Below are 25,305 nucleotides of genomic sequence, written 5' to 3'. Positions count from 1 at the left end.
TCAGAAAAGACAATTATCTTGGTCCTCAGTGCCTCTGGGTTACATAAGAAAATCATCCAGTGTTATCTAACTCTTCCAGTTCTAACTATGCATGTTGATGCCAGATAGGGTACCATCAGGCTTAACTATAATATTTCCATTATTTTAATGTGCTATCAGAATTTAGTACCAAAGTTCATATGTGAATATATGACAAGTTGAACAATGCTCTGTACAGCAACCAGAACTGTGGAACTGTCCCCTAGGAAAATGTGAGAATCTGCAGGACAGTGTAAAATAGAATTAGATAAATTTAAAATAAAAAATGCAATATGTTTGATTTCCTCTAATCTATATCTCTGTATTCAGTACTAACTATTCAGTTACTTCTACACTGTGGTGACCAAATCCAGTAACAGAAAATTGATAGTCAATCTCTTAGAGAGATGAAATCAGCCAATCAATGACGTTCAATACTTCTGAAAGTCTCAGAAGCAATTGGCAATAAAATATACCATCCCAGAGAGTTGCCTATTTTCTTGTTCTGTGTCAAGGTGCATGAGATCACATCTATAGCTATACGGGAATGATAAAGCAATTGAAAATGGAATCTCTCACTGAAAGGGTGAGTTAATCCTTTGTTTCTATTAAACCAGAAGAACTCAGGTTTTTATGTTAAAACTTTTATTCATGCATGGGAAATGTACACTTCAAAAAATGACATACTGTTCAAACCTTTATTAGAAGAACAAAGGTTTGAAGAGCAGTTTTACAGAGCTTCCTAACCACTATTCTTACAGATAATAATTTCCAGTCAAGAGGTTATACATTTACTCACCTATAATTCTACCCATACACGTGTTTGCATAGTTTATATTCCAAGTAAGTACATATGACTTTATTGTCCAATCGCATTAAACTAATACATATAACTATTATTATTCAATCATTATTTGTTCACATCTTCCAGCTGTCATTACATAACTGTGACTCCAGAAAATCGATACTAGTTATTTTCACTACTCATAATTACATTAGCTCCGCCAACTACTTATTAATATTGAATCAGTAGGCCATCTTTAACAATGGCAAAGATGGCTGTGAGTGCATGCAATGGGCTATCATGTCAAACCTGAGCTGATGGCTTTTCAATTGAAAAATATCTTCCATGAGTTCTGTTGTTAATCTTCTACAGGCTGTTTCCACCTGTACTGAAAATGTATTGCTGGAAAAGTGCAGCAGGTCAGGCAGCATCCAGGGAACAGGAGAATCGAAGGTTCGGGCATAAGCCCTTCTTCAGGAAGCTCAGCTTTGACAAAGGGTCAGTTAGACTCGAAACGTCAGCTCTTTTCACTCCTTACAGAATCTGCAAGACTTGCTGAGATTTTCCAGCATTTTCTCTTTTTTGGTTTCAAACTCAACAATAAACTCAACAAACATAGAGTAAATATTTGGTAGGGGCCCTAGGGTCAGAGATATGAGGGAGTAGAAACGTATCTTCATAATAAGACTGTCTAAAGAGGAGTTCCAATTCTATTTCAGTTTAAAAATCTAAGATACTGCCTGTAAACTTGAGATTGTTCTTGTCTGCTGCTAAATTATTGTAAAGTGAACTCAGATAATGTCAGCGACTGAAAATTGCACTTGTAGAAATGAGATATTTTGAAGAAAAGGAAGGCACCACTGACCTGCAGTTCTTAAATATGTTATTGAACTATATGTAAGGAAGTAAAATTAATATTGTCACAATTTCATCCTAATGTCCAATGTTTCTAGGTTAAAATCTTTCTGATATAAAATTCCTAAACTGCCTAGAGGTCGCCCCAGAGGCTTTTATTTCTGCACATGAGCTATGGGCACTGCACAATAGGTCAGATTTCACTCAGTGTTCAAAACGTGCTGCATCAATGGGGTCTTAGGAGTTATTCTAAGTTGCCTCTCTGAAAGCTTTGTTTCAAGAAAGAGCAGGTTTTTTTTGCAAATCGATACGGTCAGATTCCTTATTTCTGTAACTGATAAAAGTACTTGAAATACCTCTGAAATTTTGGAAATGTTGATTTAGAATAACTGACGAAGAGATGTAGGGTTCTCATCTTTCTATCAATTATTATCTTTAGCTGCATTGCTATACCATTTATTAGTTTAAGTGTATTTTTGCTCTACATATTAAAAACTATATCAAATTAGTTCTGGTCACCCTGCTACAGGAAAGATATTATTAAACTGGAAAGACTGCAGAAAAGATTTACAAGGATGCTACTGGGACACACTGGTTACAAAGGCTCTACAATGTCTCTTCTTCCTCAGACAGCTGAAGAAATTTGGCATGATGGCAAATACCCTTGCCAACATTTTGTCTGGATGTATCACTATCTGGTATGGCAACTGTACTATTCAAGATCAGAGACAGAGACAGTTACAGAGAGTGGTGAACTCGGCCCGGACAATCACAAAGGCCAATCTCATATCTACAGAATCCATCTACCAGGCCCGCTGTCAAGGAAAGGCCGCCAGCATTCTCAAAGATCCATCCCACTCCAGCAATGTTTTTCTACAACCTCTACATTGGGGAGAAGGTACAGAAGCCTGAACACACGCACCAACCAGTTTTGAAACCGTTTCTACCCTACTGTTGTTAGATACTGAATGGACTCACAAACTCTTAACATTCGCCTGTACCTGTGCTTTTGTTTTTGCTGCTGATTACCTATTATTTACTTATCTATGCTACTTAACTCTGTGACCTGCCTGTATTGCTTGTAAGACAAAGATTTCACTGTGCACGTGACAATAAATTCAATTCAATTCAATTCGAGTTATGGACAGAGTGAATAGCCTGCAACATTTTTCACTGAGATTGGGAGATTAAGGTGTGACTTTGTAGAGCTTTGTAAAATCATGACAGGGATAGATAAAGTGAATAGGATTGGAGAGTTCAAAACTAGAGGGCATAATTTTAAGGTGAGAGGAGAAAATTTTAAAAGGGACCTGAGGGACAACTTTCACACAGAGGATGGTTTGTATATGGAATGAACTGCCAGAGGAAGTGGTAGATGCAGGTACAGTTACAACATTTAAGATATTTGGACAAGTGCATGAATAGGAGAGGTTTGGAGGAATGTGTGTCAAACACAGGCAATTTGGACCAGTTTAGATTAGATTAGATTAAGACCATAAGACCATAAGACATAGGAGTGGAAGTAAGGCCATTCGGCCCATTGGACCAGTTTAGTTTGGGAAACCACGGACAAGTTAAAACGAAGGGTCTGTTTCCTTGTTGTATGACTCTATCTAAAATAATTTAACCTTTGATTGCATTAATGGGGAACACAATTTAAGTTGACAAAACAAGCCTGTACAACTACTTCATTTTCATATTTAAAATGTCTCTGTGCTGTCAACAATAATTTTGGTTTGAAAGTCAGTTCCATAATAGACACCACAGTCCCCAAAAAGGAAAAGCAAATCCTGTTAGTTATTTCTCAGATCATCATTGCTTCAAACGAGTTTTGGAGTAGAATCTTGGTCACAACTAACTTTAACATGTTCAACTATAAGCAACTATAAGCATTTTATTTTATGGACATATCCTCAGTGCAGTTTCTTTTTCCATTGTCAACCTTTGAGAGCGGACATGATTTGGAAGCTGGATTTGAGAGAACAGAACGGTTCAGGGTGAAGCGGTGACTATGAGGAATAAATATAAAGATAAGATGTGGTAGTCAGCACGGAGGGAGGCAGAGGTTAAGGCTGGCCTTCAGTCAGAACTCCAGAGGTGCAGGCACGCTTGGTGAGCATTTCCAGCCGTGTTTTGTTTTTAATTGGAATGTCAGATTGCGGGCAGTTTGGGTACCTGTATTATATGTGTATATTGTTGTTGTTGTTGTTGTCCAGGGTCACTCCAGTCAATGCGGATCGAGCTGTGCAGATGGTGAAGGGCTGTTGCTCTCCTCACGCTGATCGGGTGGGGGTGGGGGCGGTCCATCTCTCCCACCCCGGGGGTAGGGGGACTCGGCAGCTCCCCGCTGGCCCGGTGCTGCACCCTCCTCCTCGCCGGGACATTAGTCCCTCTTCCCCTCTCCTCCGCCGCCGGACCACCTCGAAGGCCACGCGCTACCATGGCAACCGACCGTCTCATGGTGACGTGGCCGCGGCGCTCGATTATCACGTCATTTCCGCACAGGACGACAGCGAAAGGAAGATGGCGGCGGATAGCGAGGTGAGGGGGAGGTGCGGTCCCTGCCGAGTACTGCCTGGAGTCGGCTCTGGAGTGTGTGGAAGGAGGAGGAGGGGACGCTAATGGAGTAGTGATGTTGAGTTCTGATGAGGAGTAACCGGAGCTGAAGCATTAACTCTGCTTTTCTCTCCACGGCTTCTGCCAGACCTGCTGAGTTTCTCCAGCGTCCTCTGTGTTTGTTTCAGATCCCTGTATCCCTGATGAAGGGCTTTTGCCCGAAACGTCGATTTTACTGCTCCTCAGATGCTGCCTAAACTGCTGTGCTCTTCCAGCACCACTAACTCCAGAGTCTGGTTTCCAACATCTGCAGTCATTGTTTTTACCTTGTTTCAAATCCGCCCCTCCCATCCGCAGTTCTTTCTGAGTTTAGAACAATGGCGTGTCCGATAGCGGCGGTGATCCTCATGGCCTAATAAATACATTAATATTTACAAAAATAGGCTTGTTGTTTAGATTAGATTTCCTACAGTGTAGAAACAGGCCCAACAAGTCCACCCGACCCTCTGAAGAGTAACTCACCCAGACCCATTTCCCTCTGACGAATGCACCTATCACTATGGGCCATTTAGCATGGCCAATTCACCTGACCTGCACATCTTTGGATTGTGGGAGGAACCAGAGCGCTTGGAGGAAACCCACACAGACTCGGGGAGAATGTGCAAACTCCACACAGATAATCACCTGAGGCTGGAATTGACCCTGGCGCTTTGAGGTAGAAGTGCTAGCCGTTGTGCTGCCCCGTGGTGAAAGAATATTAATTACCAGAATGTGTCAGGAAAAGAAAAGAAACTCCAATCATTATACTATTAATTAAAATATCCAGGCTGATATTGAATACACAATAAAGTCTGTTTGACTGCATTGCTGATTTTTTTTCCTTTACAATACCTTTGATTGATAAGCTGCATTCTACAGGTCTCAAATATGGGCATTAGGCTTGAATGCTTAATAATGGTATGAGCTTTACTGACTTTAATGGTTCTCCACTGATGTGTGTCAACAAATTCCATTTGTATAGTACCTCAGACAATACAGGTTTGAGTGCCAGCTATGTAATCTCAGGTTAAAGGGTCAGCCACCTAGATTGAGATGAAGAATGACTACTTCGTGTAGAGAATTCTGAGTTCTTGGAATTTTGTACCTGTGACTGCTGTAGTTGTTTACATTAAGTATATTCAAGCCTGACGTGTAGCTTTTTGGTTTCTTAAGGGAGTAATTAAAACTGGATACTGGCAGGAAATTGGAGTTGACACCAAAGATTTGCCAGAATTTTATTCTGCAGGGTCAATGATCTGCATGACATACTACTTCCTTTATTTTTTGTAACTCTGTGGATTCACAGAGGTATGACAGACCCCGTTAAGTACATACAATTGTCCTTTTCTGACTTTTTCTGTGAATTTCTGTTCTTTGTACTGGCCTGTAGAATCCTGGCCTTTCTTACCCCGGGCACTACCTGTGTTCTATAACCACTGACTTTCAGTGAACACAATGAGTTTACTTTCTTATCCAAGGTTTTCTCTGCATCAAACTACATTTGGAAGCTATCTTATTTTAGAAATAAGTTTGAATTTCTGCCTGAATTTTGTTTTTTTTTTAATATCTGCAGGTCCAGGACATTCCTTGTAGCAGTGGAGAGCCTACAATTTCAGCAGCAGAGAAACGGGAGGAAAGACTGAAGAGATTCAGAGATCTGCATCTTAAGCGGGTGAGAAATCACTGGCTACATTATGTAGTATCTTGTATACCTCACTGACTGAGCTGGTTTTTAATGGAAAAAGCAACCAGTAGCTACTAAGTGTATTAAATCAATGCAAACCAGCTAATAAGAGAAATATGTATGAATTTAATTGTATATAAAATTCCTTTGATTACTGAGAGGTAAGTTATATTGGGACCGTCTTCTTGTCATGTTAACTCGTTAAAGTATATGGTACTTCTTAATTGATCATTGTCATATTGTTTGTGCATTGTTGCTGATTTATGTTCAGCATAGGTAATGTAGATCACGTGGTTGTTAGCAGAAGATATTCCCCAATCTGCTGTGCAGTAGTTTGTTTTGAAATTGGGAAGGCTGTTGCTAGTAACTCAAACATTTTGGGATCCTATTGGTAAGATGATCACAAACCTAAAACCTTTGCCCCCTGAAGCTGATGGATTTGCATCCTTGGGTTTTAGCATAAGTATCTACAGAGGTAGTGGATGTGTTGGTAGTCATAGAGGCTTGCAAGACTGCCAGTGTAACATCTTTATTCAGAAAGGGAGAAGCACAAACACTAGGTATTTATAGGTCAGTTAGCTTAACATCTGTCATTGGGAAACTGTCGGAGCCTATTATGAAGAGTGTTATATCAGGGGATTTCGAAATGCACAGTATAAGTAAGCAGAATCAACTTGGTTTAGAAAGGGAAAATCATGCCAGACAATGTTGTTGCAATTCTTTGAAGAGTTAACAAAGAGAATGGATAAAGGAAAACCATGCATTAATATGTTGGCATTTCCAAAGGGCGTTCAATACAGTACCACCCATAAGCCCACTTAACAAGCTAAGAACCCACACATTGCAGGTAGTACATTAACATGGGTAAAGGCTCCTGTGACACAGCAATAATGTCCTAACATCTGACCTCTGAACTGTGATTAAAAATGTTTATTAGCATTAATATTTTTAGAGGATTGGCTGCCTAATAGAAGGCAGTGAATTGGGATAAACATGACATTTTCAGGATGGATACCTGTAACTACTGGACTGCCATACTGATTGTTGCTGGGGTCACAATTATTTACAATATATATTTATGACTTGGTGGAAAGTGAATGTGCAGTCACCAAATTTGCAGAGGACCCAAAAATAGGTGGGAAGGTAAGTCATGAGGGTGATAAACTGCCTGTTTGCCCCGTAGACTATGTGAGTGGGCAAAACATGGTGGATGGAATATAATGTGGGAAAATGTAAGATGATGCACTTTATCAGGAAGAATGGAAGAGCTGAATTTGTTTAAATGGCGAAAGACTACAGAAACCTGCAGCAAGGAGGGATTGAAATTTAGCAGGTAATAAAGAATGCCAATGGACTGTTGGCCTTTATTTCAAAAGGAAGGGGGTATAAAGTAGTAGGATCTTCCTAAAACTTTACAGAGGACTAGTCCGATTGCACCTGAAAACTGTGAGCAGTTTTGGTCCCCTTATATAAGGAAAAGATACTGGCTTTGGAGGCAGTCCAGGGAAAGTTCATTACGTAGGGTGTGGAGGGATTTTCTTAGGAGGAAAGTTTGGGTAAGTTGGACTTGCACTCATTGGAGTTTAGGAGATTGAGAGGAGAATTTTTTGAAAAATATAAAATTGTTAGGGGGCTTGCAAGATCAATATAGAAAGGTTTTTGCTCTGAGTCTAGTACCAGAGGTCATAATCTCAGTATAAGGAATAGCCCATTCAAGAAGAAATGAGGAAGACTTTTTTTTTCCCTCTGTGGGTTATGAATCTATGAAATATTATTATCACAATTGTTGCAGCTGGGTCATTAATTTATATTCAAGGCTGAAATAGGCAGATTTTCAATTAGTAAGGGAATCGTATGTTATGGAGAAAAGCCAGGCAAGAGAAGTTGAGAGTTGTGATCTCATTCAGTGGCGGAGCTGATTTAATGGCTTGAAAGACCTACCTCAGCTCTACCATCTTATGGTCTTCTGTTTAATCTGCAGACTCTACTGTATGTGATGCAGTTGATGCTTGGAGTCTCGGTAGATGATTTGGGACTGGGAGGTTTGTGTGTTCTCTGATGTCTTGCTTTTGGCTTTGTAGGTTCCTGATAAAGTCTCTAAATCAGTTCACTGGATTTCAACATGAATATTCTTCACTCTAGTTGGTCACAAACCAGGGGCTCCCATTGTAAATGGAGCTGTTTGACCTCTTCAGTGATTATTTGAAGATATTCCCAAAGCTTTTCTGTTGTCCTTCTGGTAACTACCTGCTGTGATCAAATTGCAAGTAGTTTAATATTGTTGTGACTGCTACCTCCTTTTAAGTATGAATTTGGAAAATTATCGTGTTATGACAGTGCACAGGTTCTTTAAAAATTCTTGCTGCAAAAGTCTTTGTTCCTTTATTCCCAGAATGAATCTCGGAAATTGAATCATCAGGCAGTGGCAGAGGAGGACAGAATCCTGAAATTACCAGCTAACTGGGAGTCTAAAAAAGCACGATTGGAATGGGAGCTGAAAGTGGAAGAGAAAAAAAAGGTATCCACAATATTTTTATCTCTCATTGAGTATCTGAACTGTTCTGTGTTGCAGAACAGAAATCTCAGAGTGCAGGTTCATAATTCCTTGAAAGTAGAGTTGCAGGTAGATAGGATAGTGATGGAGGTGTTTGGAATGCTTTACTTTATTGGTCAGAGTATTGAGTATAGGAGTTGGGAGGTCATGTTGCGGCTGTACAGGACATTGTTAGGCCACGTTTGGAATATTGCGTGCAATTCTGGACTCCTTCCTGTCAGAAGGTTGTTGTGAAACTTGAAAGGGTTCAGAAACGATTTACAAGAACGTTGCCAGGGTTGGAGGATTTGAGCTATAGGGAGAGGCTAAATAGGCTGGGGCTGTTTTCCCTGGAGTGTCGGAGGCTGAGGGGTGACCTCATAGAGGTTTATAAAATCATGAGCATGGATAGGATAAATAGACAAGGTCTTTTCTCTGGCATGTGGAGTCCAGAACTAGCAGGCTTAGGTTCAGGGTGAGAGGGAAAGATATAGAAGGGACCTAAGGGACAACCTTTACACGCAGAGGGTGGTGCAGGCATGGAATGAGCTGTCAGAGTAAGTGGTGGAGGCTGGTACAATTACAGTATTTAAAAGGCATCTGGATGGGTTTATGAATAGGAAGAGTTTAGAGGGATATGGGCCAAGTGCTGACAAATGGTACTAGATTAGGTTGGGATATCTGATTGGCGTGGACAAGTTGGACTAAAGGGTCTGTTCTGTACTTTACATCTCTATGACTCTAAGTCCTTTGTAGCAATTCACAAATTGGAGGCTAAGGACTAAAGTTTTTTTTAATTTTCAAAACAAAGTTCCCTTTGATCTTGTGATACAAAGCATCTCACCATCTGGAAAAATATTGTTTGAATTTTTAACTCAGAATTATGAAATTTGTACCATCTTCAGTTTACCAGTCACTAAACCAGCATTTATGCTAACCTTAAGCATTCCTTGAAAGTATGAGATTATAAAGTATATCAATATTTTGGGTTGTTAGCTACTTAAATGGCAAGTAAATGACATTGCTCAAGAAAAGCAGAGCTTTTTGTCAATATGGCTTTCACATTTGCCAATATAGCAATCACAAATACAAAGAAATCCATTTTGTGTGAAAGTTTGGACCCATTCCTCCGGAAGTATAATATGGGACTCTAAATGCAATTCTCTTACTTCTAATACAGAAATTACATAAAAATATAAATTGTATGTTTGTGGGGCAGGAATTGTATTGTTATTGCTATTTGTGTTTAATCAGCTCACCCAAATACATCTCTAAATATCTCATTATGAAGTAAACTGAAATGGGAATCTTGGAAGTAATCAAACTATGAAGTGCAGTTGGGTATTTAATCTGCTAAAGATCTGTTTTACAGTATCAGCAATCCGGATGTTTATAGAATGAGTACTATTGTTGCATGTAATTGAAGAAACGCCACAGTGAAAATAGGTCTAGGGATGCCACCATGCAATCTGTCCGATGCAATCTTTCTCAGCAAGTGTATAAAATTAAATCTTAAAATTGATTCCCACAGAGGGACGTCATTTAGCCTGATATTATTTTCACATCAAAGAGCAGTAAATACATTTTTAACTCTTGCGTAAAACTAAATGTTTCTTGCCTTTAAGTTATTGGAGCATATTTGTTTGGTCTTTGACAAACTGAAAAGTGCCTCAGCATGAAACAGTTATGTATAATGATTCTAGAGCAGTGATTTCCATCTCTATTTCCTGCTTAACCTTCTAGGAGTGTCTGGAAAAGGGAGAAAATTATGAACGAGTTAAACTATTGGAAATAAGTGCTGATGATGCAGAGCGATGGGAAAGAAAGAAAAAAAAGAAAAATTCCGATCCAGGTTTTTCAGGTACTTGGCTTCAGTAACCATTCACTGCTTGAAATAGTGTCATTTGTCCATTAATAACTCTGCAAAAATATTTTGATTTTATCAAACTTAACATACTATGGTTTTCAAGGAGTTGTTTGATGACCACCTGGTACTATAGCAGCATGTCCTTGCCCACTTTTTCTAGACAGCATGCTCCAAAGGATCAGACTGGAAAAACATTGGTACAGCCCAGAATAAATTAGTGATTCCGACAGTGTATTACTGTTTTAAAAATAATTCAATTCACTTTAGAGTGCAGGAAGTTTTTTAAAAAAAATTCTGCCACTTTTTGTCTCTTAAAGGCCTTCTCACTTTGCTGGTGTGTGGCTTTGTGGCTATTCTCACTTAGTGGTTATTATTCATGTGTGAACTTTAACAATGAGTATTTTCAGAACCTATCTGTCCCCCAGTGCACCCATGTGCCTGCATCAAATAAAGTCGGATCTGCTATTATGCACATTTCGCAGTTGAAGAATTTAGACCATTATTTGCAGAAGGTGAACTTTCCTTATCTGTATTGGCTACAGTGTGATTCCGGCTCCATAGCTTTAAATGGTACTGCTAATACACAATTTTCATATAATGCGGGATCTCACGGGAACAGAGCTATTGCGTTATGTCAGAATAGACTGTAGGAGCCACTGGACTTGAATCTGAAAGAGAAACTCTACCTTGCTTTATTCTCCCTCTATTGCTATTTCCTTTGAGATGTTGAAGCTAATGGTAACAGGGGTATTGCTACACTGATTGAGATCAGCTAACCCAGCGCAAATTATTAACTTGGGTTTGTATGGTTCAACCACTTTTAGAGAAAATCTTCAAACATCCTAATTAGTAACTTTTCTGCTGGAATTCAGTGTAAGAATGGAAAGAACTGTTTCTATAAAACACCTGATTTGATATCTGTATTAGACTCATTGTTACTGAAATTTCTGCAAGCACCATTCAGTAGCTAAAAGCACAGGCAACAAACCTGTTCTTAGTCTTCTGCCTTTACTACTTCATAAACAGCTGCTATGATCTGGATAAAGATCTGCACGGTAAACTCAACAGCAACAATTTGTATTTACGTAGCACCTTTAATAAAATGTGCTTCACAGATGAATTATAAAACAAAATACAGCACTAACCAAAATATAACCAAATGAAATGAGGGAACATGGTGGCATGTTAATGAATGGATAATTGGGTGAGAACTGGATATTATAAGTAATTAGTGGATGAGAGTTTTGTTTGGAGAGGGAATAATGTGATCTGTATGGATTTCAGTAAGGCGTTCGACAAGATTCCCCATGGGAGACTGGTTAGCAAGGTTAAATCTCATTTAATACAGGGAAAGCTATTCAGAATACAGAACTGGCTCAAAGGTAGAAGGCAGAGGATGGTGATGGAGGGTTGTTTTTCAGACTGGAGGCCTGTGACCAGTGGAGTGCCACAAGGATCAGAGCTGAGTCCACTACTTTTCGTCATTTATATAAGTGATTTGTATATGAACATAGGAGTTATAATTAGTAAGTTTGTAGATGACACCAAAATTAGAGGTGTAGTGGATAGCGAAGAAGGTTACCTCCGATTACAACAGGACCTTGATCAAATGAGCTAATAGGCTAAGGAGTGGCAGTTGGAGTTTAATTCAGATAAATGCTGCATTTTGGGAAAACAAACCTTAGCAGGATTTATACACTTAATGGTAAGGTCCTAGGGAGTGTTGCTGAACAAAGAGACCTTGGAGTGCAGGTTCATAGCTCCTTGAAAGTGGAGTCGCAGGTAGATAGGATAGTGACGGCGACATTTAGTATGCTTTCGTTTATTGGTCAGAGTATTGAGTACAGGAGTTGGGAGGTCATGTTGCGGCTGTACAGGATGTTGGTTAGGCCACTTTTTGAATATTGCATGCAATTCTGGTCTCCTTCCTATCGGAAGGATGTTGTGAAACTTGAAAGGGTTCAGAAAAGATTTTGAGTAATTAGTGGATTAGAGTTTTGTTTTGAGAGAGAATAATGTGATCTGTATGGACTTCAGTAAGGCTTTCGAGAAGGTTCCCCATGGGAGACTGGTTAGCCAGGTTAGATCTCATGGAATACAGGGAGAACTATTCAGAATACAGAACTGGCTCAAAGTTAGAAGACAGAGGGTGGTGATGGAATGTTGTTTTTCAGACTGGAGGCCTGTGACCAGTGGAGTGCCAGGGTTGGAGGATTTGCAATACAGGGAGAGGCTGAATAGGCTGGGGCTGTTTTCCCTGGAGTGTCAGAGCCCTTATAGAGGTTTACAAAATCATGAAGAGCATGGATAGGGTAAATAGATAAGGTCTTTTCCCTGGGGTCGGGGAGTCCAGAACTAGAGAGCATAGAATTAGGGTGAGAGGGGAAAGATATAAAAGGGACCTAAGGGCCAACATTTTCACGCAGAGGTACGTGTATGGACTGAGCTGCCAGGGGAAGTGGTGGAGGTGAGTACAATTGCAATATTTAAAATGCATTTGAATGGGTATATGAATAGGAAGGGTTTAGAGGGATATGGGCCAAGTGCGGGTAAATGGTACTAGATTAGTTTGGGATATCTGATCAGCATGTACGAGTTGGACCAAAGGGTCTGTTTCCATGCTGTACATTTCTAAGACTCTTAAAGGTATAGTCACAGGATCCCTGTCTAACCAAACTTTTAACTCTATAACATGCCATCTGAAATGGCCTAGCAAGCAACTTATTGTAGAGATATTCAGGAATATCACTTAAAGACATGTGATTCATTACCAAATACTCTGATGCGGCCTTAAATATAACTTGTATTTTCAAACTCTTGAGAGCATGTTGAGGTTGTACAAGACATTGGTGAGGCCTCTTCTGGAGTACTGTGACCAGTTCTGGTCTCCCTGTTAGAAGAATGATATTATTATGCGAGGGAGGGTTAAGAAGAGATATGCCAGCATGTTGCCGGATATGAGGGTTTAAAGTTGCAAAGAAAGGCTGGGTAGGCTGGAACTTTTTTCAGTGGAGTATAGGAGGTTGAGAGGTGACCTTTATAGAGGTTTATAAAATCATGAGTATGGATAGAGTTAATGGTGGGTCTCTTTTCCCTAGGATGGGGGATTTCAAGACTGAGGGCATATTTTTAAGGTGAGAAGAGAGAGATTTAAAAAAGACATGAGGGACAGATTTTTTGCACGGAAACCAGTTCGCAGTGGAATGAACTTCATGAGGAAGCAGTACATGCAGGCACAGATGTAATTACACTGTTACAATTACACAGTTACAAGACATTTGGATAAGTACATAAATAGGAAAGGTTTGGAGGGATATGCACCAGAAGCAGATTGGTGGGACTAGTTTAGTTTGAGATTATGTTGGGCATGGACTGGTTGGACCAAAGTATCTGCTTCTGTACTGTATGAGTCTCCTGATTGTATAAATGATTGTTGAATCCATCACAGTTGTGCTGTACTTCCTTTTATTGTAAAACAAAGAATTCTGGGGTGACAATTTTATTTCAGTCTTACATTTCAGGAACACTCTGAGGTTTACCAGGCTGAGCCTTTTTCATTTGTAAACAAAGAAGTGTGAGATTTTGTAATGTTTTGTTTAATTACATTATCACAAACTTGGTTCATTTATGATCTAGGTGCTGGTTAGACAATGTTTATATTTTTATTCCAGACTTTGCAGCTGCTCAGTTCCGCCAATATCAGAGATTAGTGAAGCAGATTAAACCAGACTTGGAGGCATATGACCAGCAGAAGGATGATGCGTGAGTCACTTTTTAAATTTGTTCACTGACCAGGGAAGAAAAGAAGAAAATAAAGGCAAATGTGATATAGAACCACTAACCATAAAGATAAGACTTATCATTATAACACTTAAACAAGATATACCTTATTGAATTTGTTGTAACTGGAGTTTAAAAGTGTACTAACTTATTTATAGATAAATACCCTCAATGATCATGAAAAGCTAATTTTTATATTTTGTGGAATGTCAAATTTCTCTTGTCCAAGAAGTTATAACATCTAATGGGCAATTACCTGGCATTTGGAATGTACCAACATGGTCCCGTGTGACTCCACATGATTCTAATTTAGTTGCGTTGATAAATTACCAGGATTAAACCCTGCTCTAACTCCTAGTTAATTATAAAATTGATCCCTCATCACTCTGACATCCCCCTCAACTACCTGCCAGAAAACCAACAAACCCACAGGAAGCTGATGCCGCAGCCCACATATTTCCCCACCAACATCACCCCCGTCCAAATGCTGCCCCCCAACAACATCTGATACACTCTGCCCTGTCACCCACCTGGCATATTTTATCATGACCCACTTAGCTACCTGTTACCCTACCCCTGGCTCAACTCCATCTTATATCCTCATTTACGTTACAAACTTTCAATTTCAAAGTAGTTCTCATGAACTTACTAATATTTGTTGTTGCCCAAATGCTGTGCACAAAGTCGATAAATCTGCATCTATACTAGACTTTAAAGAACTCTCCGCAGGTTACATTCAAAATCGTTATTGTTTGCCTGAGACCTTCAGTTCTTTAGTGACTAAGAAAGCTATAACTTGCTTCCATTGACACAGTGACTTGGATGTTCTTAAATTTTACCGATGGGATGTGGGTGTCACTGGCTGACCAACATTTATTGCTTGCCCCTAGTTGCTCTTGAGAAGGTGGTGGTGAGCTGCCTTCTTGATCAGTTGTAGTCAGTGTGCTGTAAGTACACCCTCAATGCCTTAGGGAGGGAATTCCTCAATCTTGACCCAGAGACAGAGAAGGAATGATAACATATTTCTAAGTCACAATAATGAGTGGTTTGGAAGGGAACTTGCAGATGGTGGCATTTCTGTGCATCTGCTGCCCTACTGGAAAGAAGTGGTCGTGGGTTTGGATAACTAGAAATACTGATATTAAAGAAGTAGTGTTGTGCAATAAAGGTACTAATTTGAATGCAGTTGTTTTGTGGGTTTCTGCTAGGCTTGAATTAATGTGATAATTGCAAAACCTTTCTATTTAGGAAGTACTTTTCCTTTCTCATGAACAGTTCACATTTCACTTGGTTTTCAAACAGTGGAAGAACTGATATCATTAGTTGCTTTTTTAAAATTATTATTGATGTTAAATCACATTTCTCATTGTATAAAGGGGATTGCTTTTGTATTTCTTTCCAACAGTGGGGAGGAGTTCTACGCAACTGCAAACAGTCTAATACATGGAACTCATGTTCCATCCAAAGCAGGTGTGGACAGGCTGGTGGCAGATGTTGAAAAGCAGTGAGTGTTTTTATAACTTTAGTGCCTAATCTGTGTTTGTAAAATGTAACTAATACAGAAGGAATTAATTTTGCAGAACTGGAAAGACAGAATAGTAGCATACATAACTGATATAAACTAATAGTTATGGTTTAGTTGTGATAATGCTGTGTTAGGAACTTATAAGGTGCTGATGAAAGTGTTGAACTATCTTGTGTTTTAACCAACTTGTACCTAACTGTAAATTTCAATAGGTGTGACGAGACAATGATTATAGATAATCTAGGTGTGGCCTATAATAGTTTGCACTGTTGTCTAAGATGCTGCTAGGGATTGGTGACTTTTTTTTAAATTACTTATCCTACCTGATGTGTCTGTGTTTATCTGGAAGACTCCCAGTTTCCATGTTGCTCTGATCTGTGGATTGGTGAGGAATGTGCATCAAATTACTGGACAGACCCTATGGGGATGTTGGCTGGTTCTGAATATTAAAGTTGTTTCCCGGTGCCAAGGCTGGCATCCAGAGCTCTAGAAGGAGCTAATTCCTCCTCTCGTCTCAATGACAGCTGTCGGGAAACAAATCCCTTGAATACATTATTCAAGCATGTCTTTTCCGGCCAGGAAACCCAACACAGTGAGTCTCCATGAGGCTGTTGCTGAACTGGAACAAATAAGCTTGTTCTTTTACAGTCGTGATAGGAGTACTTTTCTGAAAGTACTCCCCACCCCCATTCCAATGAAATTTCCCTGTAAAATTCTAATTACAGCCATTGAATGAAAACGCTTCAGGAGCTAACCAGACTGTCAGAATACAAGGCAGTCAGACAGGTTGCACAAAGTATTTCCGAGTGTCAGTACCTCACTTACAATGTCTCCTTTGGGAGCCATTGGAGAAACTGCATTCCATTGAGATACTAAGAGCTGCAGTTCCTATGTATGTCGAATGTGTTGAGTAGTCATGAAATAGTATTGTCTGTAAATACACATCTTTCTACCAAGAATACTGTCAGTCGTGTTGGCATCAAAGAGACCTTTCAAATCAGCACAGATGACAGAAGTTTCTCCTGGACAGTTTTTCGGTATATCATTCTGCTTTGTGTTGTTATTTGCAGTAGTATAAAATGTACCTAATTTTTCTTCCCAGAATTGAGAAGCGTGCCAAATACAGCAGACGTCGTCGTTACAATGATGATGCTGACATTGACTATATTAATGAGAGGAATGCCAATTTTAATAAGAAAGCAGAACGATTCTATGGAAAATACACTGCAGAGATCAAGCAGAATTTGGAGAGAGGAACTGCTGTCTGACATGTTTTCTGAAAAGATTCAAATTGCTTACGCTTGTATGCTGTGTAGAGATTATGATTTTATCCTGGACTGATGTACAAATTCAACCTTTTACTGGTGTTACAAAATATTTAATGCAATGAACATCACTCGTGATCTCTAACAGAGTGTCTGTATGTCATATCATTTACTGGAATATGCTTTTCTGATGACTGCAAATGTTGAGAATGTCATCCTAGATTATGTCTCCATGCAGAGTGTTTTTTGTGACTTGTTTTGGACTATCAAGCAATCAAGATTGTTTGACTTTTGTTATCTATTCGTTATTCAAAAGGAATTTGGTATGATGTCTAAGATGATTTTGTCAAAGTCTTAGTCATTTTTTGCTTCTTATGAAGATTGAGGATACATTGTTGAATAAAGCTTGCTTTTATCAGTCATGGAACTATTTTAATTGCAAGCGTTGACAAAATATTGGTGAATACAAATGTAAAGCTTCTGTAAATATATTCAACAGAAAACAATTGGCACTGGACACCAATCTTTGCTGTCGAAAATTTGCTTTTCTGTAAAATTTATTCAATGTAAATATCCTTGTAATAGTGTATGGATAAGTTGTACAGATTAAATAAGCTTCACATTAACTTAGTACATGTTCCTAAGTTATTTTCAAATTTTGAAAGGGATTCAAATAAATTTTCTATAGAGTTCTTTGGAAGAGACTTATATTTTAATCATTTGTGGGGTATGCAAGGACAGTCCACCCGAATTACCCTCAAAAAGGTAATGATGAGCTTTCTGTGTTGGATGGGTATTAGCAAGTTTCGAGAAGATTTGTAGCTCAGGTTGAGGTCTGGATGTAGGTGTGCTCGTTGAGCTGGAAGGTTTGTTTTCAGATGTTTTGTCACCATACCACGTAAAATCATGGGTATGGTTATGCCCACTATTGGGGAGGGTGTTCCAGAGTTTTGATCTGGTGACCATGAATGAGCAGCAACATAATTTCAAGTCAGGGCAATTTGTAACTTTCAGGTAATGGTGTTCCTATGTTTCAGCTTCCCTTGTCCCTCTTTTTAGGACTTTGCCTAAAATGCAAACTTTTCAAGACAGCACAGCAACAAAACATCAATTACCTACTTATTTTTTTCAAAATTGACGAAAAATAAATGCTTTTTGTTTTCATGTTTGTAATCAGCAAAATTGTTAAATTTGTGTTAAGATCATAATTAAAGAATGAAGTCATTTTCCAGCCCATAAATTCTAGTCATATAAAAATACAAAAGAATTGTGTTCAGCTATGATAAAGCTAACGTGTCAGTTGTGAAACAACCCTTGAACAAATTGTACCTATTGTGTGTAGATGTGACCCAAATCAATTTATTTTAAGCTCGTGGTGCTGTTTTTGTTTAGCACCAATAAAATTTACCAAAATTATTTAATACCATTTCACTGTGGAAGTCAAAAATTGTCTCCTATTTCTCTGTGCTGTCATTTACTCAGTTTTAGGATTGTTTCATGAAATGCAAAGTGGCTGATAAAAGTTGGAAGCTGCAACTGAGATGCAAAAAGAGACGTGCATGAACTATAGTTGGTTGATAATTGTTCCAGATGGTAGAGCTCAGTTATTTGGATGTTACTGACACTGCAATATTCCTGTGGGGGTTAGGTAAAATTTAAACTGGGAGATGAAGTTCAAACAAGTTAACTGCTTTGTGGAGTTGAACTTCTCAAGTGTGGTTGAAGCTCTCTTTATCAACGAAGTGGAAAGCATTCCATTACACTACTGATTTACATTTTGTAGATGCTCGATACGCTTTGGAATATCAGCAGGCAAATGTCACAATGTAGAATTCTCAATTTCTGCCCTGTTTTCCAGGTGCTATTTATATGCATAGTCCTGTTAGGTTCTGGTTTACATCAACCAAAGGATGGTGATGGGACATTCTGTAAAAGTAATGTGCATTTAATGTCATCACGGAGATGGACTCTCTGCTGTTGAAAGTGGTATTACCTATTATTTTGTGGAATGAATGTTAATTGCCACTTAATGGCCCAAGTCTGAATGTTGTCCTGATCTTGCTGCATGCTAACACAGACTGTTTCTGAGGAGTTACAAGCTGTATTAAACAAGATGTAACCCTCAACAAACATTCCGGACATTGTGTTGTCGGCAAGATCAGAAGTGAAGGAGCTCAAGCTGATCGTGCCTTGGATATTATTTTGCAAAACTTCTCCAGCAATTTCCTGAGGTTTCTGAACTACAAACATCTTCACGTGTCCATGTTACAAATAAGTCCCCATGATCTGAAATTCTTAACTTTAATATGATCCCAGATTTTAGAATCAATAGCACTTACCAGTAAAAGCCATTTACAAAAGTTTAATGACTTCTGGTGTGGATTAATAATCCTTCACTTTTCAAGCCACAACTTGCTCTGGTACAGCATTGAGGGAGGAAGTAGCAATACAATTACAAGACATAGAGACTATAAAGCATAAAAAGTGAACATTTACACCATGTGAATTACGCCAGGTTTCCATGTGAAGCATTCACAGCCATCCCTGTGAAGGGGCAAGGAATCCATTGATAGCAACTTATGAATTTTCCATGTTTAACTGCAAATGCTAATGTCAAACGTTGCTATCAGTTCCATAATTGTAATGATGGCAAACACTAATAGTTTTGCTATTAATACAGCTGCAAACTCCAGGTCATTTTCTGTTAATGTCAGTTAAATTCCAATGTCAAAATCCTGCTCTATGATAGCTGAATAGAATTGGCATATCCATAGCAATCTTGAAGAAGCTTATTGCAATTTTAGGGAGGGCCAAATATGATGATTCAATGCCACTTTGGAGCTCAACTGCTAAAACCATTTCTGAAAAACATATGACTGAAAATGTGTTCATCAGCAAGAAGGACATCTCTCCTACGTGTATGGCTATGCCATCTCACCATGCTATAGGAGTTGCAGCTCATGACAAAGTTTACTGCCACCATCATCTTTAAATGTAGGAATCTACACAGCTTGTTTGGTTTCACATAGTAGAGGAAAACTACTTCTTAATGTAAACTTATAGAGTCAAAGAGACGTACAGCACAGAACAGACCCTTCAGTCCAACTCTTCCATGCCACCCAGATATCCCAGCCTACTCTCGTATCATTTGCCAGTGCTTGGCCCAGTTAACAATATATATTTTATTACAGGTTAGCAACCAGTTAAAACAGAGTTTCCCAAAGTTGGGGTCAGAACTCCAAGTGGGATCTTAAGGTTATAAAACTCACCCTGGGTCATTAATGGCTACTGTAGACCTTTGGCCAAGTTAAAACAGTTGTACCCAAGTTTCAACGGTTCACATTAAGGAGTTGCAACAATTTTCAAGTCTTGAAATGAGGTCACAGAGTGAAGAGGTTTAGAAAGCACCAATCTGTTCTGCTAACAAGTCCATATGGTTGATGCTTATGGCACTCATTACTAAACCTTTCAGACTCACAGGCAACATTCCCTCCCAGCTTCTACTTCAAGGGATTGGAACAATACAACATTTTTCAGGTTGGTTGTTGGTCAACTTCTACTGGTTATTGTTGCAGTTGAATAAAAGCTTGATGGTTTATTGAATTCTGAAACTGCAAGGATTGTGTGCTGAAGTATGTTTTCTTGACCTCAAGAATTAGCATGTACAGACATGGTTGCAAATGGACTATAATGTGGCAAGGAAAATAGGCAAAGGTTCAGGGCAGGACAAGCAAGAAAATGGAATGAAAGTGACAATCAGATCAATCATGATGTTATTGTATGGTGGAGCAGGTACTGCTGCTCTTACTTCTTCTGTTCTCTCCAGGAATGTTATATTTCACCTGACTGGCAGCTGTATTACTTGGGGGTCTGAATACATAGAGTGAAAATTAACAGAATAATTGTAATTGTTTACAAAATTTATTTGGATGCAAACCTTTAGTAAATCATTGAAAAGTGGCAGCAAAATAGGGGAAAACGAATACAAAATATCTGCTTTATACTGATACAATACCTTTCATATAACCAAATCACACTTTTGAATTGAGACTCTTAAAACTCATGTCAAATAAAAGTGTTCAACAAATGACCATAAAAAAATTCAAATACATATAAAATATACTACCCACATACTAAACAACTACATTGTCAGTTTTGTACAATACCTGTGGTGCTGGAAAAACACAGCAGGTCAGGCAGCATCTGAGGAGCAGGAGAATTGACATTTCAGGCATAATCCCTTCATCAGGAATCCTGAAACATTGACCCTCCTGCTCCTCGGATGCTGCCTGACCTGCTGTGCTTTTCCAGTGCCACACTTTTTGACTCTGATCTCCAGCAACTACAGTCCTCACTTATTCCTTCGTACAATAGTTACAGTGATTCCTCATTTGGCTATTCCTTCGTACAATAGTTACAGTGATTCCTCATTTGGCAGTTCAAGCGTATGACAATTTTACATTGACTACTTTTTAAAATAACATAGCATACAATATTTCAATTGATATTATTTATAAGCTGTCCTCCTTAACTGACTGGGACACAGAAAACATTGGTTGGTTTTCGTTCTTTTTCTCGCCAACACCATCTCCCATTTAAGTAAGCGAGCAGTTGGCATTTCCATCTCAAATCACAATAGATGTCATGTATAATGTAAATTTTTCCTTTCTTTTCCGCTTTATTTCTGTATTTTGTATCTAAGATCTGTATCGAGGTACTTTGTACCCAAGATGCTGCCATATGGGGCAATATTGTAAAACTTTGTAAATATTGGGGCAATATTGTAAACCACTGTATTCCAGTACTTCTGTACTTGTATATGTGACATTAAAGGATAGCCTATTTCTAATTCTAATTCTCATTCTAATGACATCATCCCCAGTGCATCACAGCAGTTTCTAAGCAACTGCCCTAGACACAACCTCATTTTAATTTATCCAATTAGTCATACAGTTATAGAGATATACAGCATGGAAACAGACCCTTTGGTCCAACCCGTCCATGCCGACCAGATATCCCAACATCTAGTTCCACCTGCCAGCACCCAGCAGTGCATCACAGCAGTTTCTAAGCAACTGCCCTAGACACAACCTCATTTTAATTTATCCAATTAGTCATACAGTTATAGAGATATACAGCATGGAAACAGACCGTTTGGTCCAACCCGTCCATGCCGACCAGATATCCCAACATCTAGTTCCACCTGCCAGCACCCGGCCCATATCCCTCCAAACCCTTCCTATTCATATACCCATCCAAATGCCTTTTAAAAGTTGCAATTGTAACAGCCTCCACCACATCCTCTGGCAGCTCATTCCATACACGTACCACCCTCTGTGTGAAAAAGTTGTCCTTAGGTCCCTTTTACATCTTTCCCTCTCACCCTAAACGAATGCCCTCTAGTTCTGGACTCCCCGACCCCAGGGAAAAGACTTTGTCTATTTATCCTATCCATGCCCCTCATAATTTTGTAAACCTCTATAAAGTCACCCCTCAGCCTCTGACGCTCCAGGGAAAACAGTCCCAGCCTGTTCAGCCTCTCCCCATAGCTCAAATCCTCCAATCCTGGCAACATCCTTGTAAATCTTTTCTGAACCCTTTCAAGTTTCACAACATCTTTCTGATAGGAAGGAGACCAGAATTGCATGCAATATTCCAACAGTGGCCTAACCAGTGTCTTGTACAACTGCAACATGACCTCCCAAATCCTGTACTCAATCCTCTGACCAATAAAGGAAAGCATACCAAACACCTGATTCACTATCCAATTTACCTGTGCATCGCATTTATCTGAATTAAACTTCAACTGCCACTCCTCAGTCCTTGGGATTTATCCACCTTTACCCGTTTCAAGATCCTGTTGTAATCTAAGATAACCTTCTTCGCTGTCCACTACACCTCCAATTTTGGTGTCATCTGAAAACTTACTAACTATATCTCTTATGCTCGCATCCAAATCATTTATATAAATGACAAAACGTAGAGGACCCGGCACCAATCCTTGTGGCACTCCACTGGTCACAGGCCTCCAGTCTGAAAAACAACCCTCCATCACCACCCTCTGTCTTCTACCTTTGAGCCGATTCTGTATCCAAATGGTGAGTTCTCCCTGTATTCCGTGAGATCTAACCTTGCTAACCAGTCTCCCATGGGGAACTTTGTCGAGCGGTCTTACATCTACCGCTCTGCCCTCATCAATCCTCTTTGTTACTTCTTCAAAAAACTCAATCAAGTTTGTGAGACATGATTTCCCACACACAAAGCCATGTTGACTATCCCTAATCAGTCCTTGCCTTTCCAAATACATGTACATCCTGTCCCTCAGGATTCCCTCCAACAACTTGCCCACCACTGACGTCAAGCTCACTGGTCTATAGTTCCCTGGCTTGTCCTTAATACCCTTCTTAAAGAGTGCACCACGTTAGCCAACCTCCAGTCTGCTGACAACTCACCTGTGACTATCGATGATACAAATATCTCAGCAAGAGGCCTAGCAATCACTTCCCTAGCTTCACATGAGTTCTAGGGTACACCTGATCAGATCCTGGGGATTTATCCACCTTTACCCATTTCAAGACATCCAGCACCTCCTCTTCTGTAACATGGGCATTTTTCAAGGTGTCACCATCTATTTCCCTACAGTCTTTATCTTCTAAGTCCTTTCCACAGTAAATATTGATGCAAAATACTCATTTAGGATGTCCCCCATTTTCTGTGGCTCCACACAAAGGCCGCCTTGCTGATCTTTAAGGGGCCCTATTCTCTTCCTAGTTACCCTTTTGTCCTTAATGTATTTGTAAAAACCCTTTGGATTCTCCTTAATTCTATTTGCCAAAGCTATTTCATGTCCCCTTTTTGCCCACCTGATTTCCCTCTTAAGTATACTCCTACTTCCTTTATACTCTTCTAAGGATTCACTCGATCTATCCTGTCTATACCTTACATATGCTTCCTTTTTTTTCTTAACCAAACCCTCAATTTCTTTAGTCATCCAGCATTCCCTATAGCTACCAGCCTTTCCTTTCACCCTAACAGGAATATACTTTCTCTGGATTCTCGTTATCTCATTTCTGAAGGCTTCCCATTTTCCAGCCGTCCCTTTACGTGCGAACATCTGCCCCAACCAGCTTTTGAAAGTTCTTGCCTAATACCGTCAAAATTGACCTTTCTCCAATTTAGAACTTCAACTTTTGGATCTGGTCTATCCTTTTCCATCACTATTTTTAATCTAGTTAAAAATCACACAACACCAGGTTATAGTCCAACAGGTTTAATTGGAAGCACACTAGCTTTCGGAGCGACGCTCCTTCATCAGGTGATAGTGGAGGGCTCAATCGTAACACAGAATTTATAGCAAAAGTTTACAGTGTGATAAAACTGAAATTATACATTGAAAAATGTATAATTTCAGTTTTATCACACTGTAAATTTTTGCTATAAATTCTGTGCTACGATTGAGCCCTCCACTATCACCTGATGAAGGAGCGTCGCTCCGAAAGCTAGTGTGCTTCCAATTAAACCTGTTGGACTATAACCTGATGTTGTGTGATTTTTAACTTTGTACACCCTAGTCCAACTCCGGCATCTCCAAATCATGACTATTTTAAATCTAATGGAATTATAGTCACTGGCCCCAAAGTTGCTCCCCCACTGACACCTCAGTCACCTGCCCTGCCTTATTTCCCAAGAGTAGATCAACTTTTGCACCTTCTCTAATAGATACATCCACATACTGAATCAGAGACTTTTCTTGTACACATTTAACAAATTCCTCTCCATCTAAACCTTTAACACTATGGCAGTCCCAGTCTTTGTTTGGAAATTTAAAATCCCCTACCATAACCACCCTATTATTCTTACATGTAGCTGAGATCTCCTTACAAGTTTGTTTCTCAATTTCCGTCTGACCATTAGGGGGTCTATAATACAGTCCCAATAAGATGATCATCCCTTTCTTATTTCTCAGTTCCACCCAAATAACTTCCTGATAGTACCTCCATCAGAACTGCACATTCTCAGTGCAAAATGTAGCTATAGTGTCATACATTAAATACCCAAATTTCTCAAGTTCAATTCAAAACAAGACGTTCTGATTCAAATCTGAATACGAAGCCAAGACATTGATTAATACAAACGGGATTAATATAGTTAAGTTACAAGAAGGTGAAAACAATGTAAATACTAGATGGTGCTTGAACTATTTCCCAAAAAGACAACATTATGTGGAATATATTTATTTGCCGTTTTCAGTGATTGTTAATCAACATTTTCAGTTAATTTCAGGTTGAGAGTATCATTTATAAAGATTGCTGTAATATGAGTTGAATACAATTCAAAGTTCTCACTCCGTTGAATCCCCTGTCAACATTCATGAACCCTAACCTTGCTGAACCACCCCA

General features: G+C 39.2%; 1 protein-coding gene and 1 long non-coding RNA gene across 2 annotated transcripts in view; one reads left to right on the top strand and one right to left on the bottom strand.

Moving 5' to 3' along the window:
- Positions 1–3,909, bottom strand: part of LOC122563646 — a 48,207-nt gene extending 44,298 nt beyond the window's left edge. The window contains exon 1 of the long non-coding RNA XR_006315680.1: positions 3,833–3,909. This is a non-coding gene — a long non-coding RNA (uncharacterized LOC122563646). The remainder of the gene's footprint in view (positions 1–3,832) is intronic.
- Positions 3,825–17,328, top strand: syf2 (SYF2 pre-mRNA-splicing factor). Its single transcript, XM_043717651.1, has 7 exons — positions 3,825–4,198; positions 5,826–5,924; positions 8,329–8,454; positions 10,213–10,330; positions 14,008–14,098; positions 15,522–15,620; positions 16,744–17,328. The coding sequence occupies exons 1-7, from the start codon at positions 3,842–3,844 to the stop codon at positions 16,907–16,909; spliced, it is 1,056 nt and encodes a 351-aa protein (XP_043573586.1). The 5' UTR covers positions 3,825–3,841; the 3' UTR covers positions 16,910–17,328.
- The last annotated feature ends 7,977 nt before the right edge of the window (positions 17,329–25,305 follow it).

Source organism: Chiloscyllium plagiosum, chromosome 27 (assembly GCF_004010195.1).
Source record: "Chiloscyllium plagiosum isolate BGI_BamShark_2017 chromosome 27, ASM401019v2, whole genome shotgun sequence".
Lineage (NCBI taxonomy): Eukaryota > Metazoa > Chordata > Chondrichthyes > Orectolobiformes > Hemiscylliidae > Chiloscyllium > Chiloscyllium plagiosum.
This window is presented reverse-complemented; position numbering and strand designations above follow the sequence as displayed.

Coding starts and splice junctions, on each gene's coding strand:
- syf2 (XM_043717651.1), top strand. CDS start 3,842: ATGTGTATATTGTTGTTGTTGTTGTTGTCCAGGGTCACTCCAGTCAAT. Junction 4,199..5,825: donor AGATGGCGGCGGATAGCGAG/GTGAGGGGGAGG, acceptor TAATATCTGCAG/GTCCAGGACATTCCTTGTAG. Junction 14,099..15,521: donor GACCAGCAGAAGGATGATGC/GTGAGTCACTTT, acceptor TCTTTCCAACAG/TGGGGAGGAGTTCTACGCAA.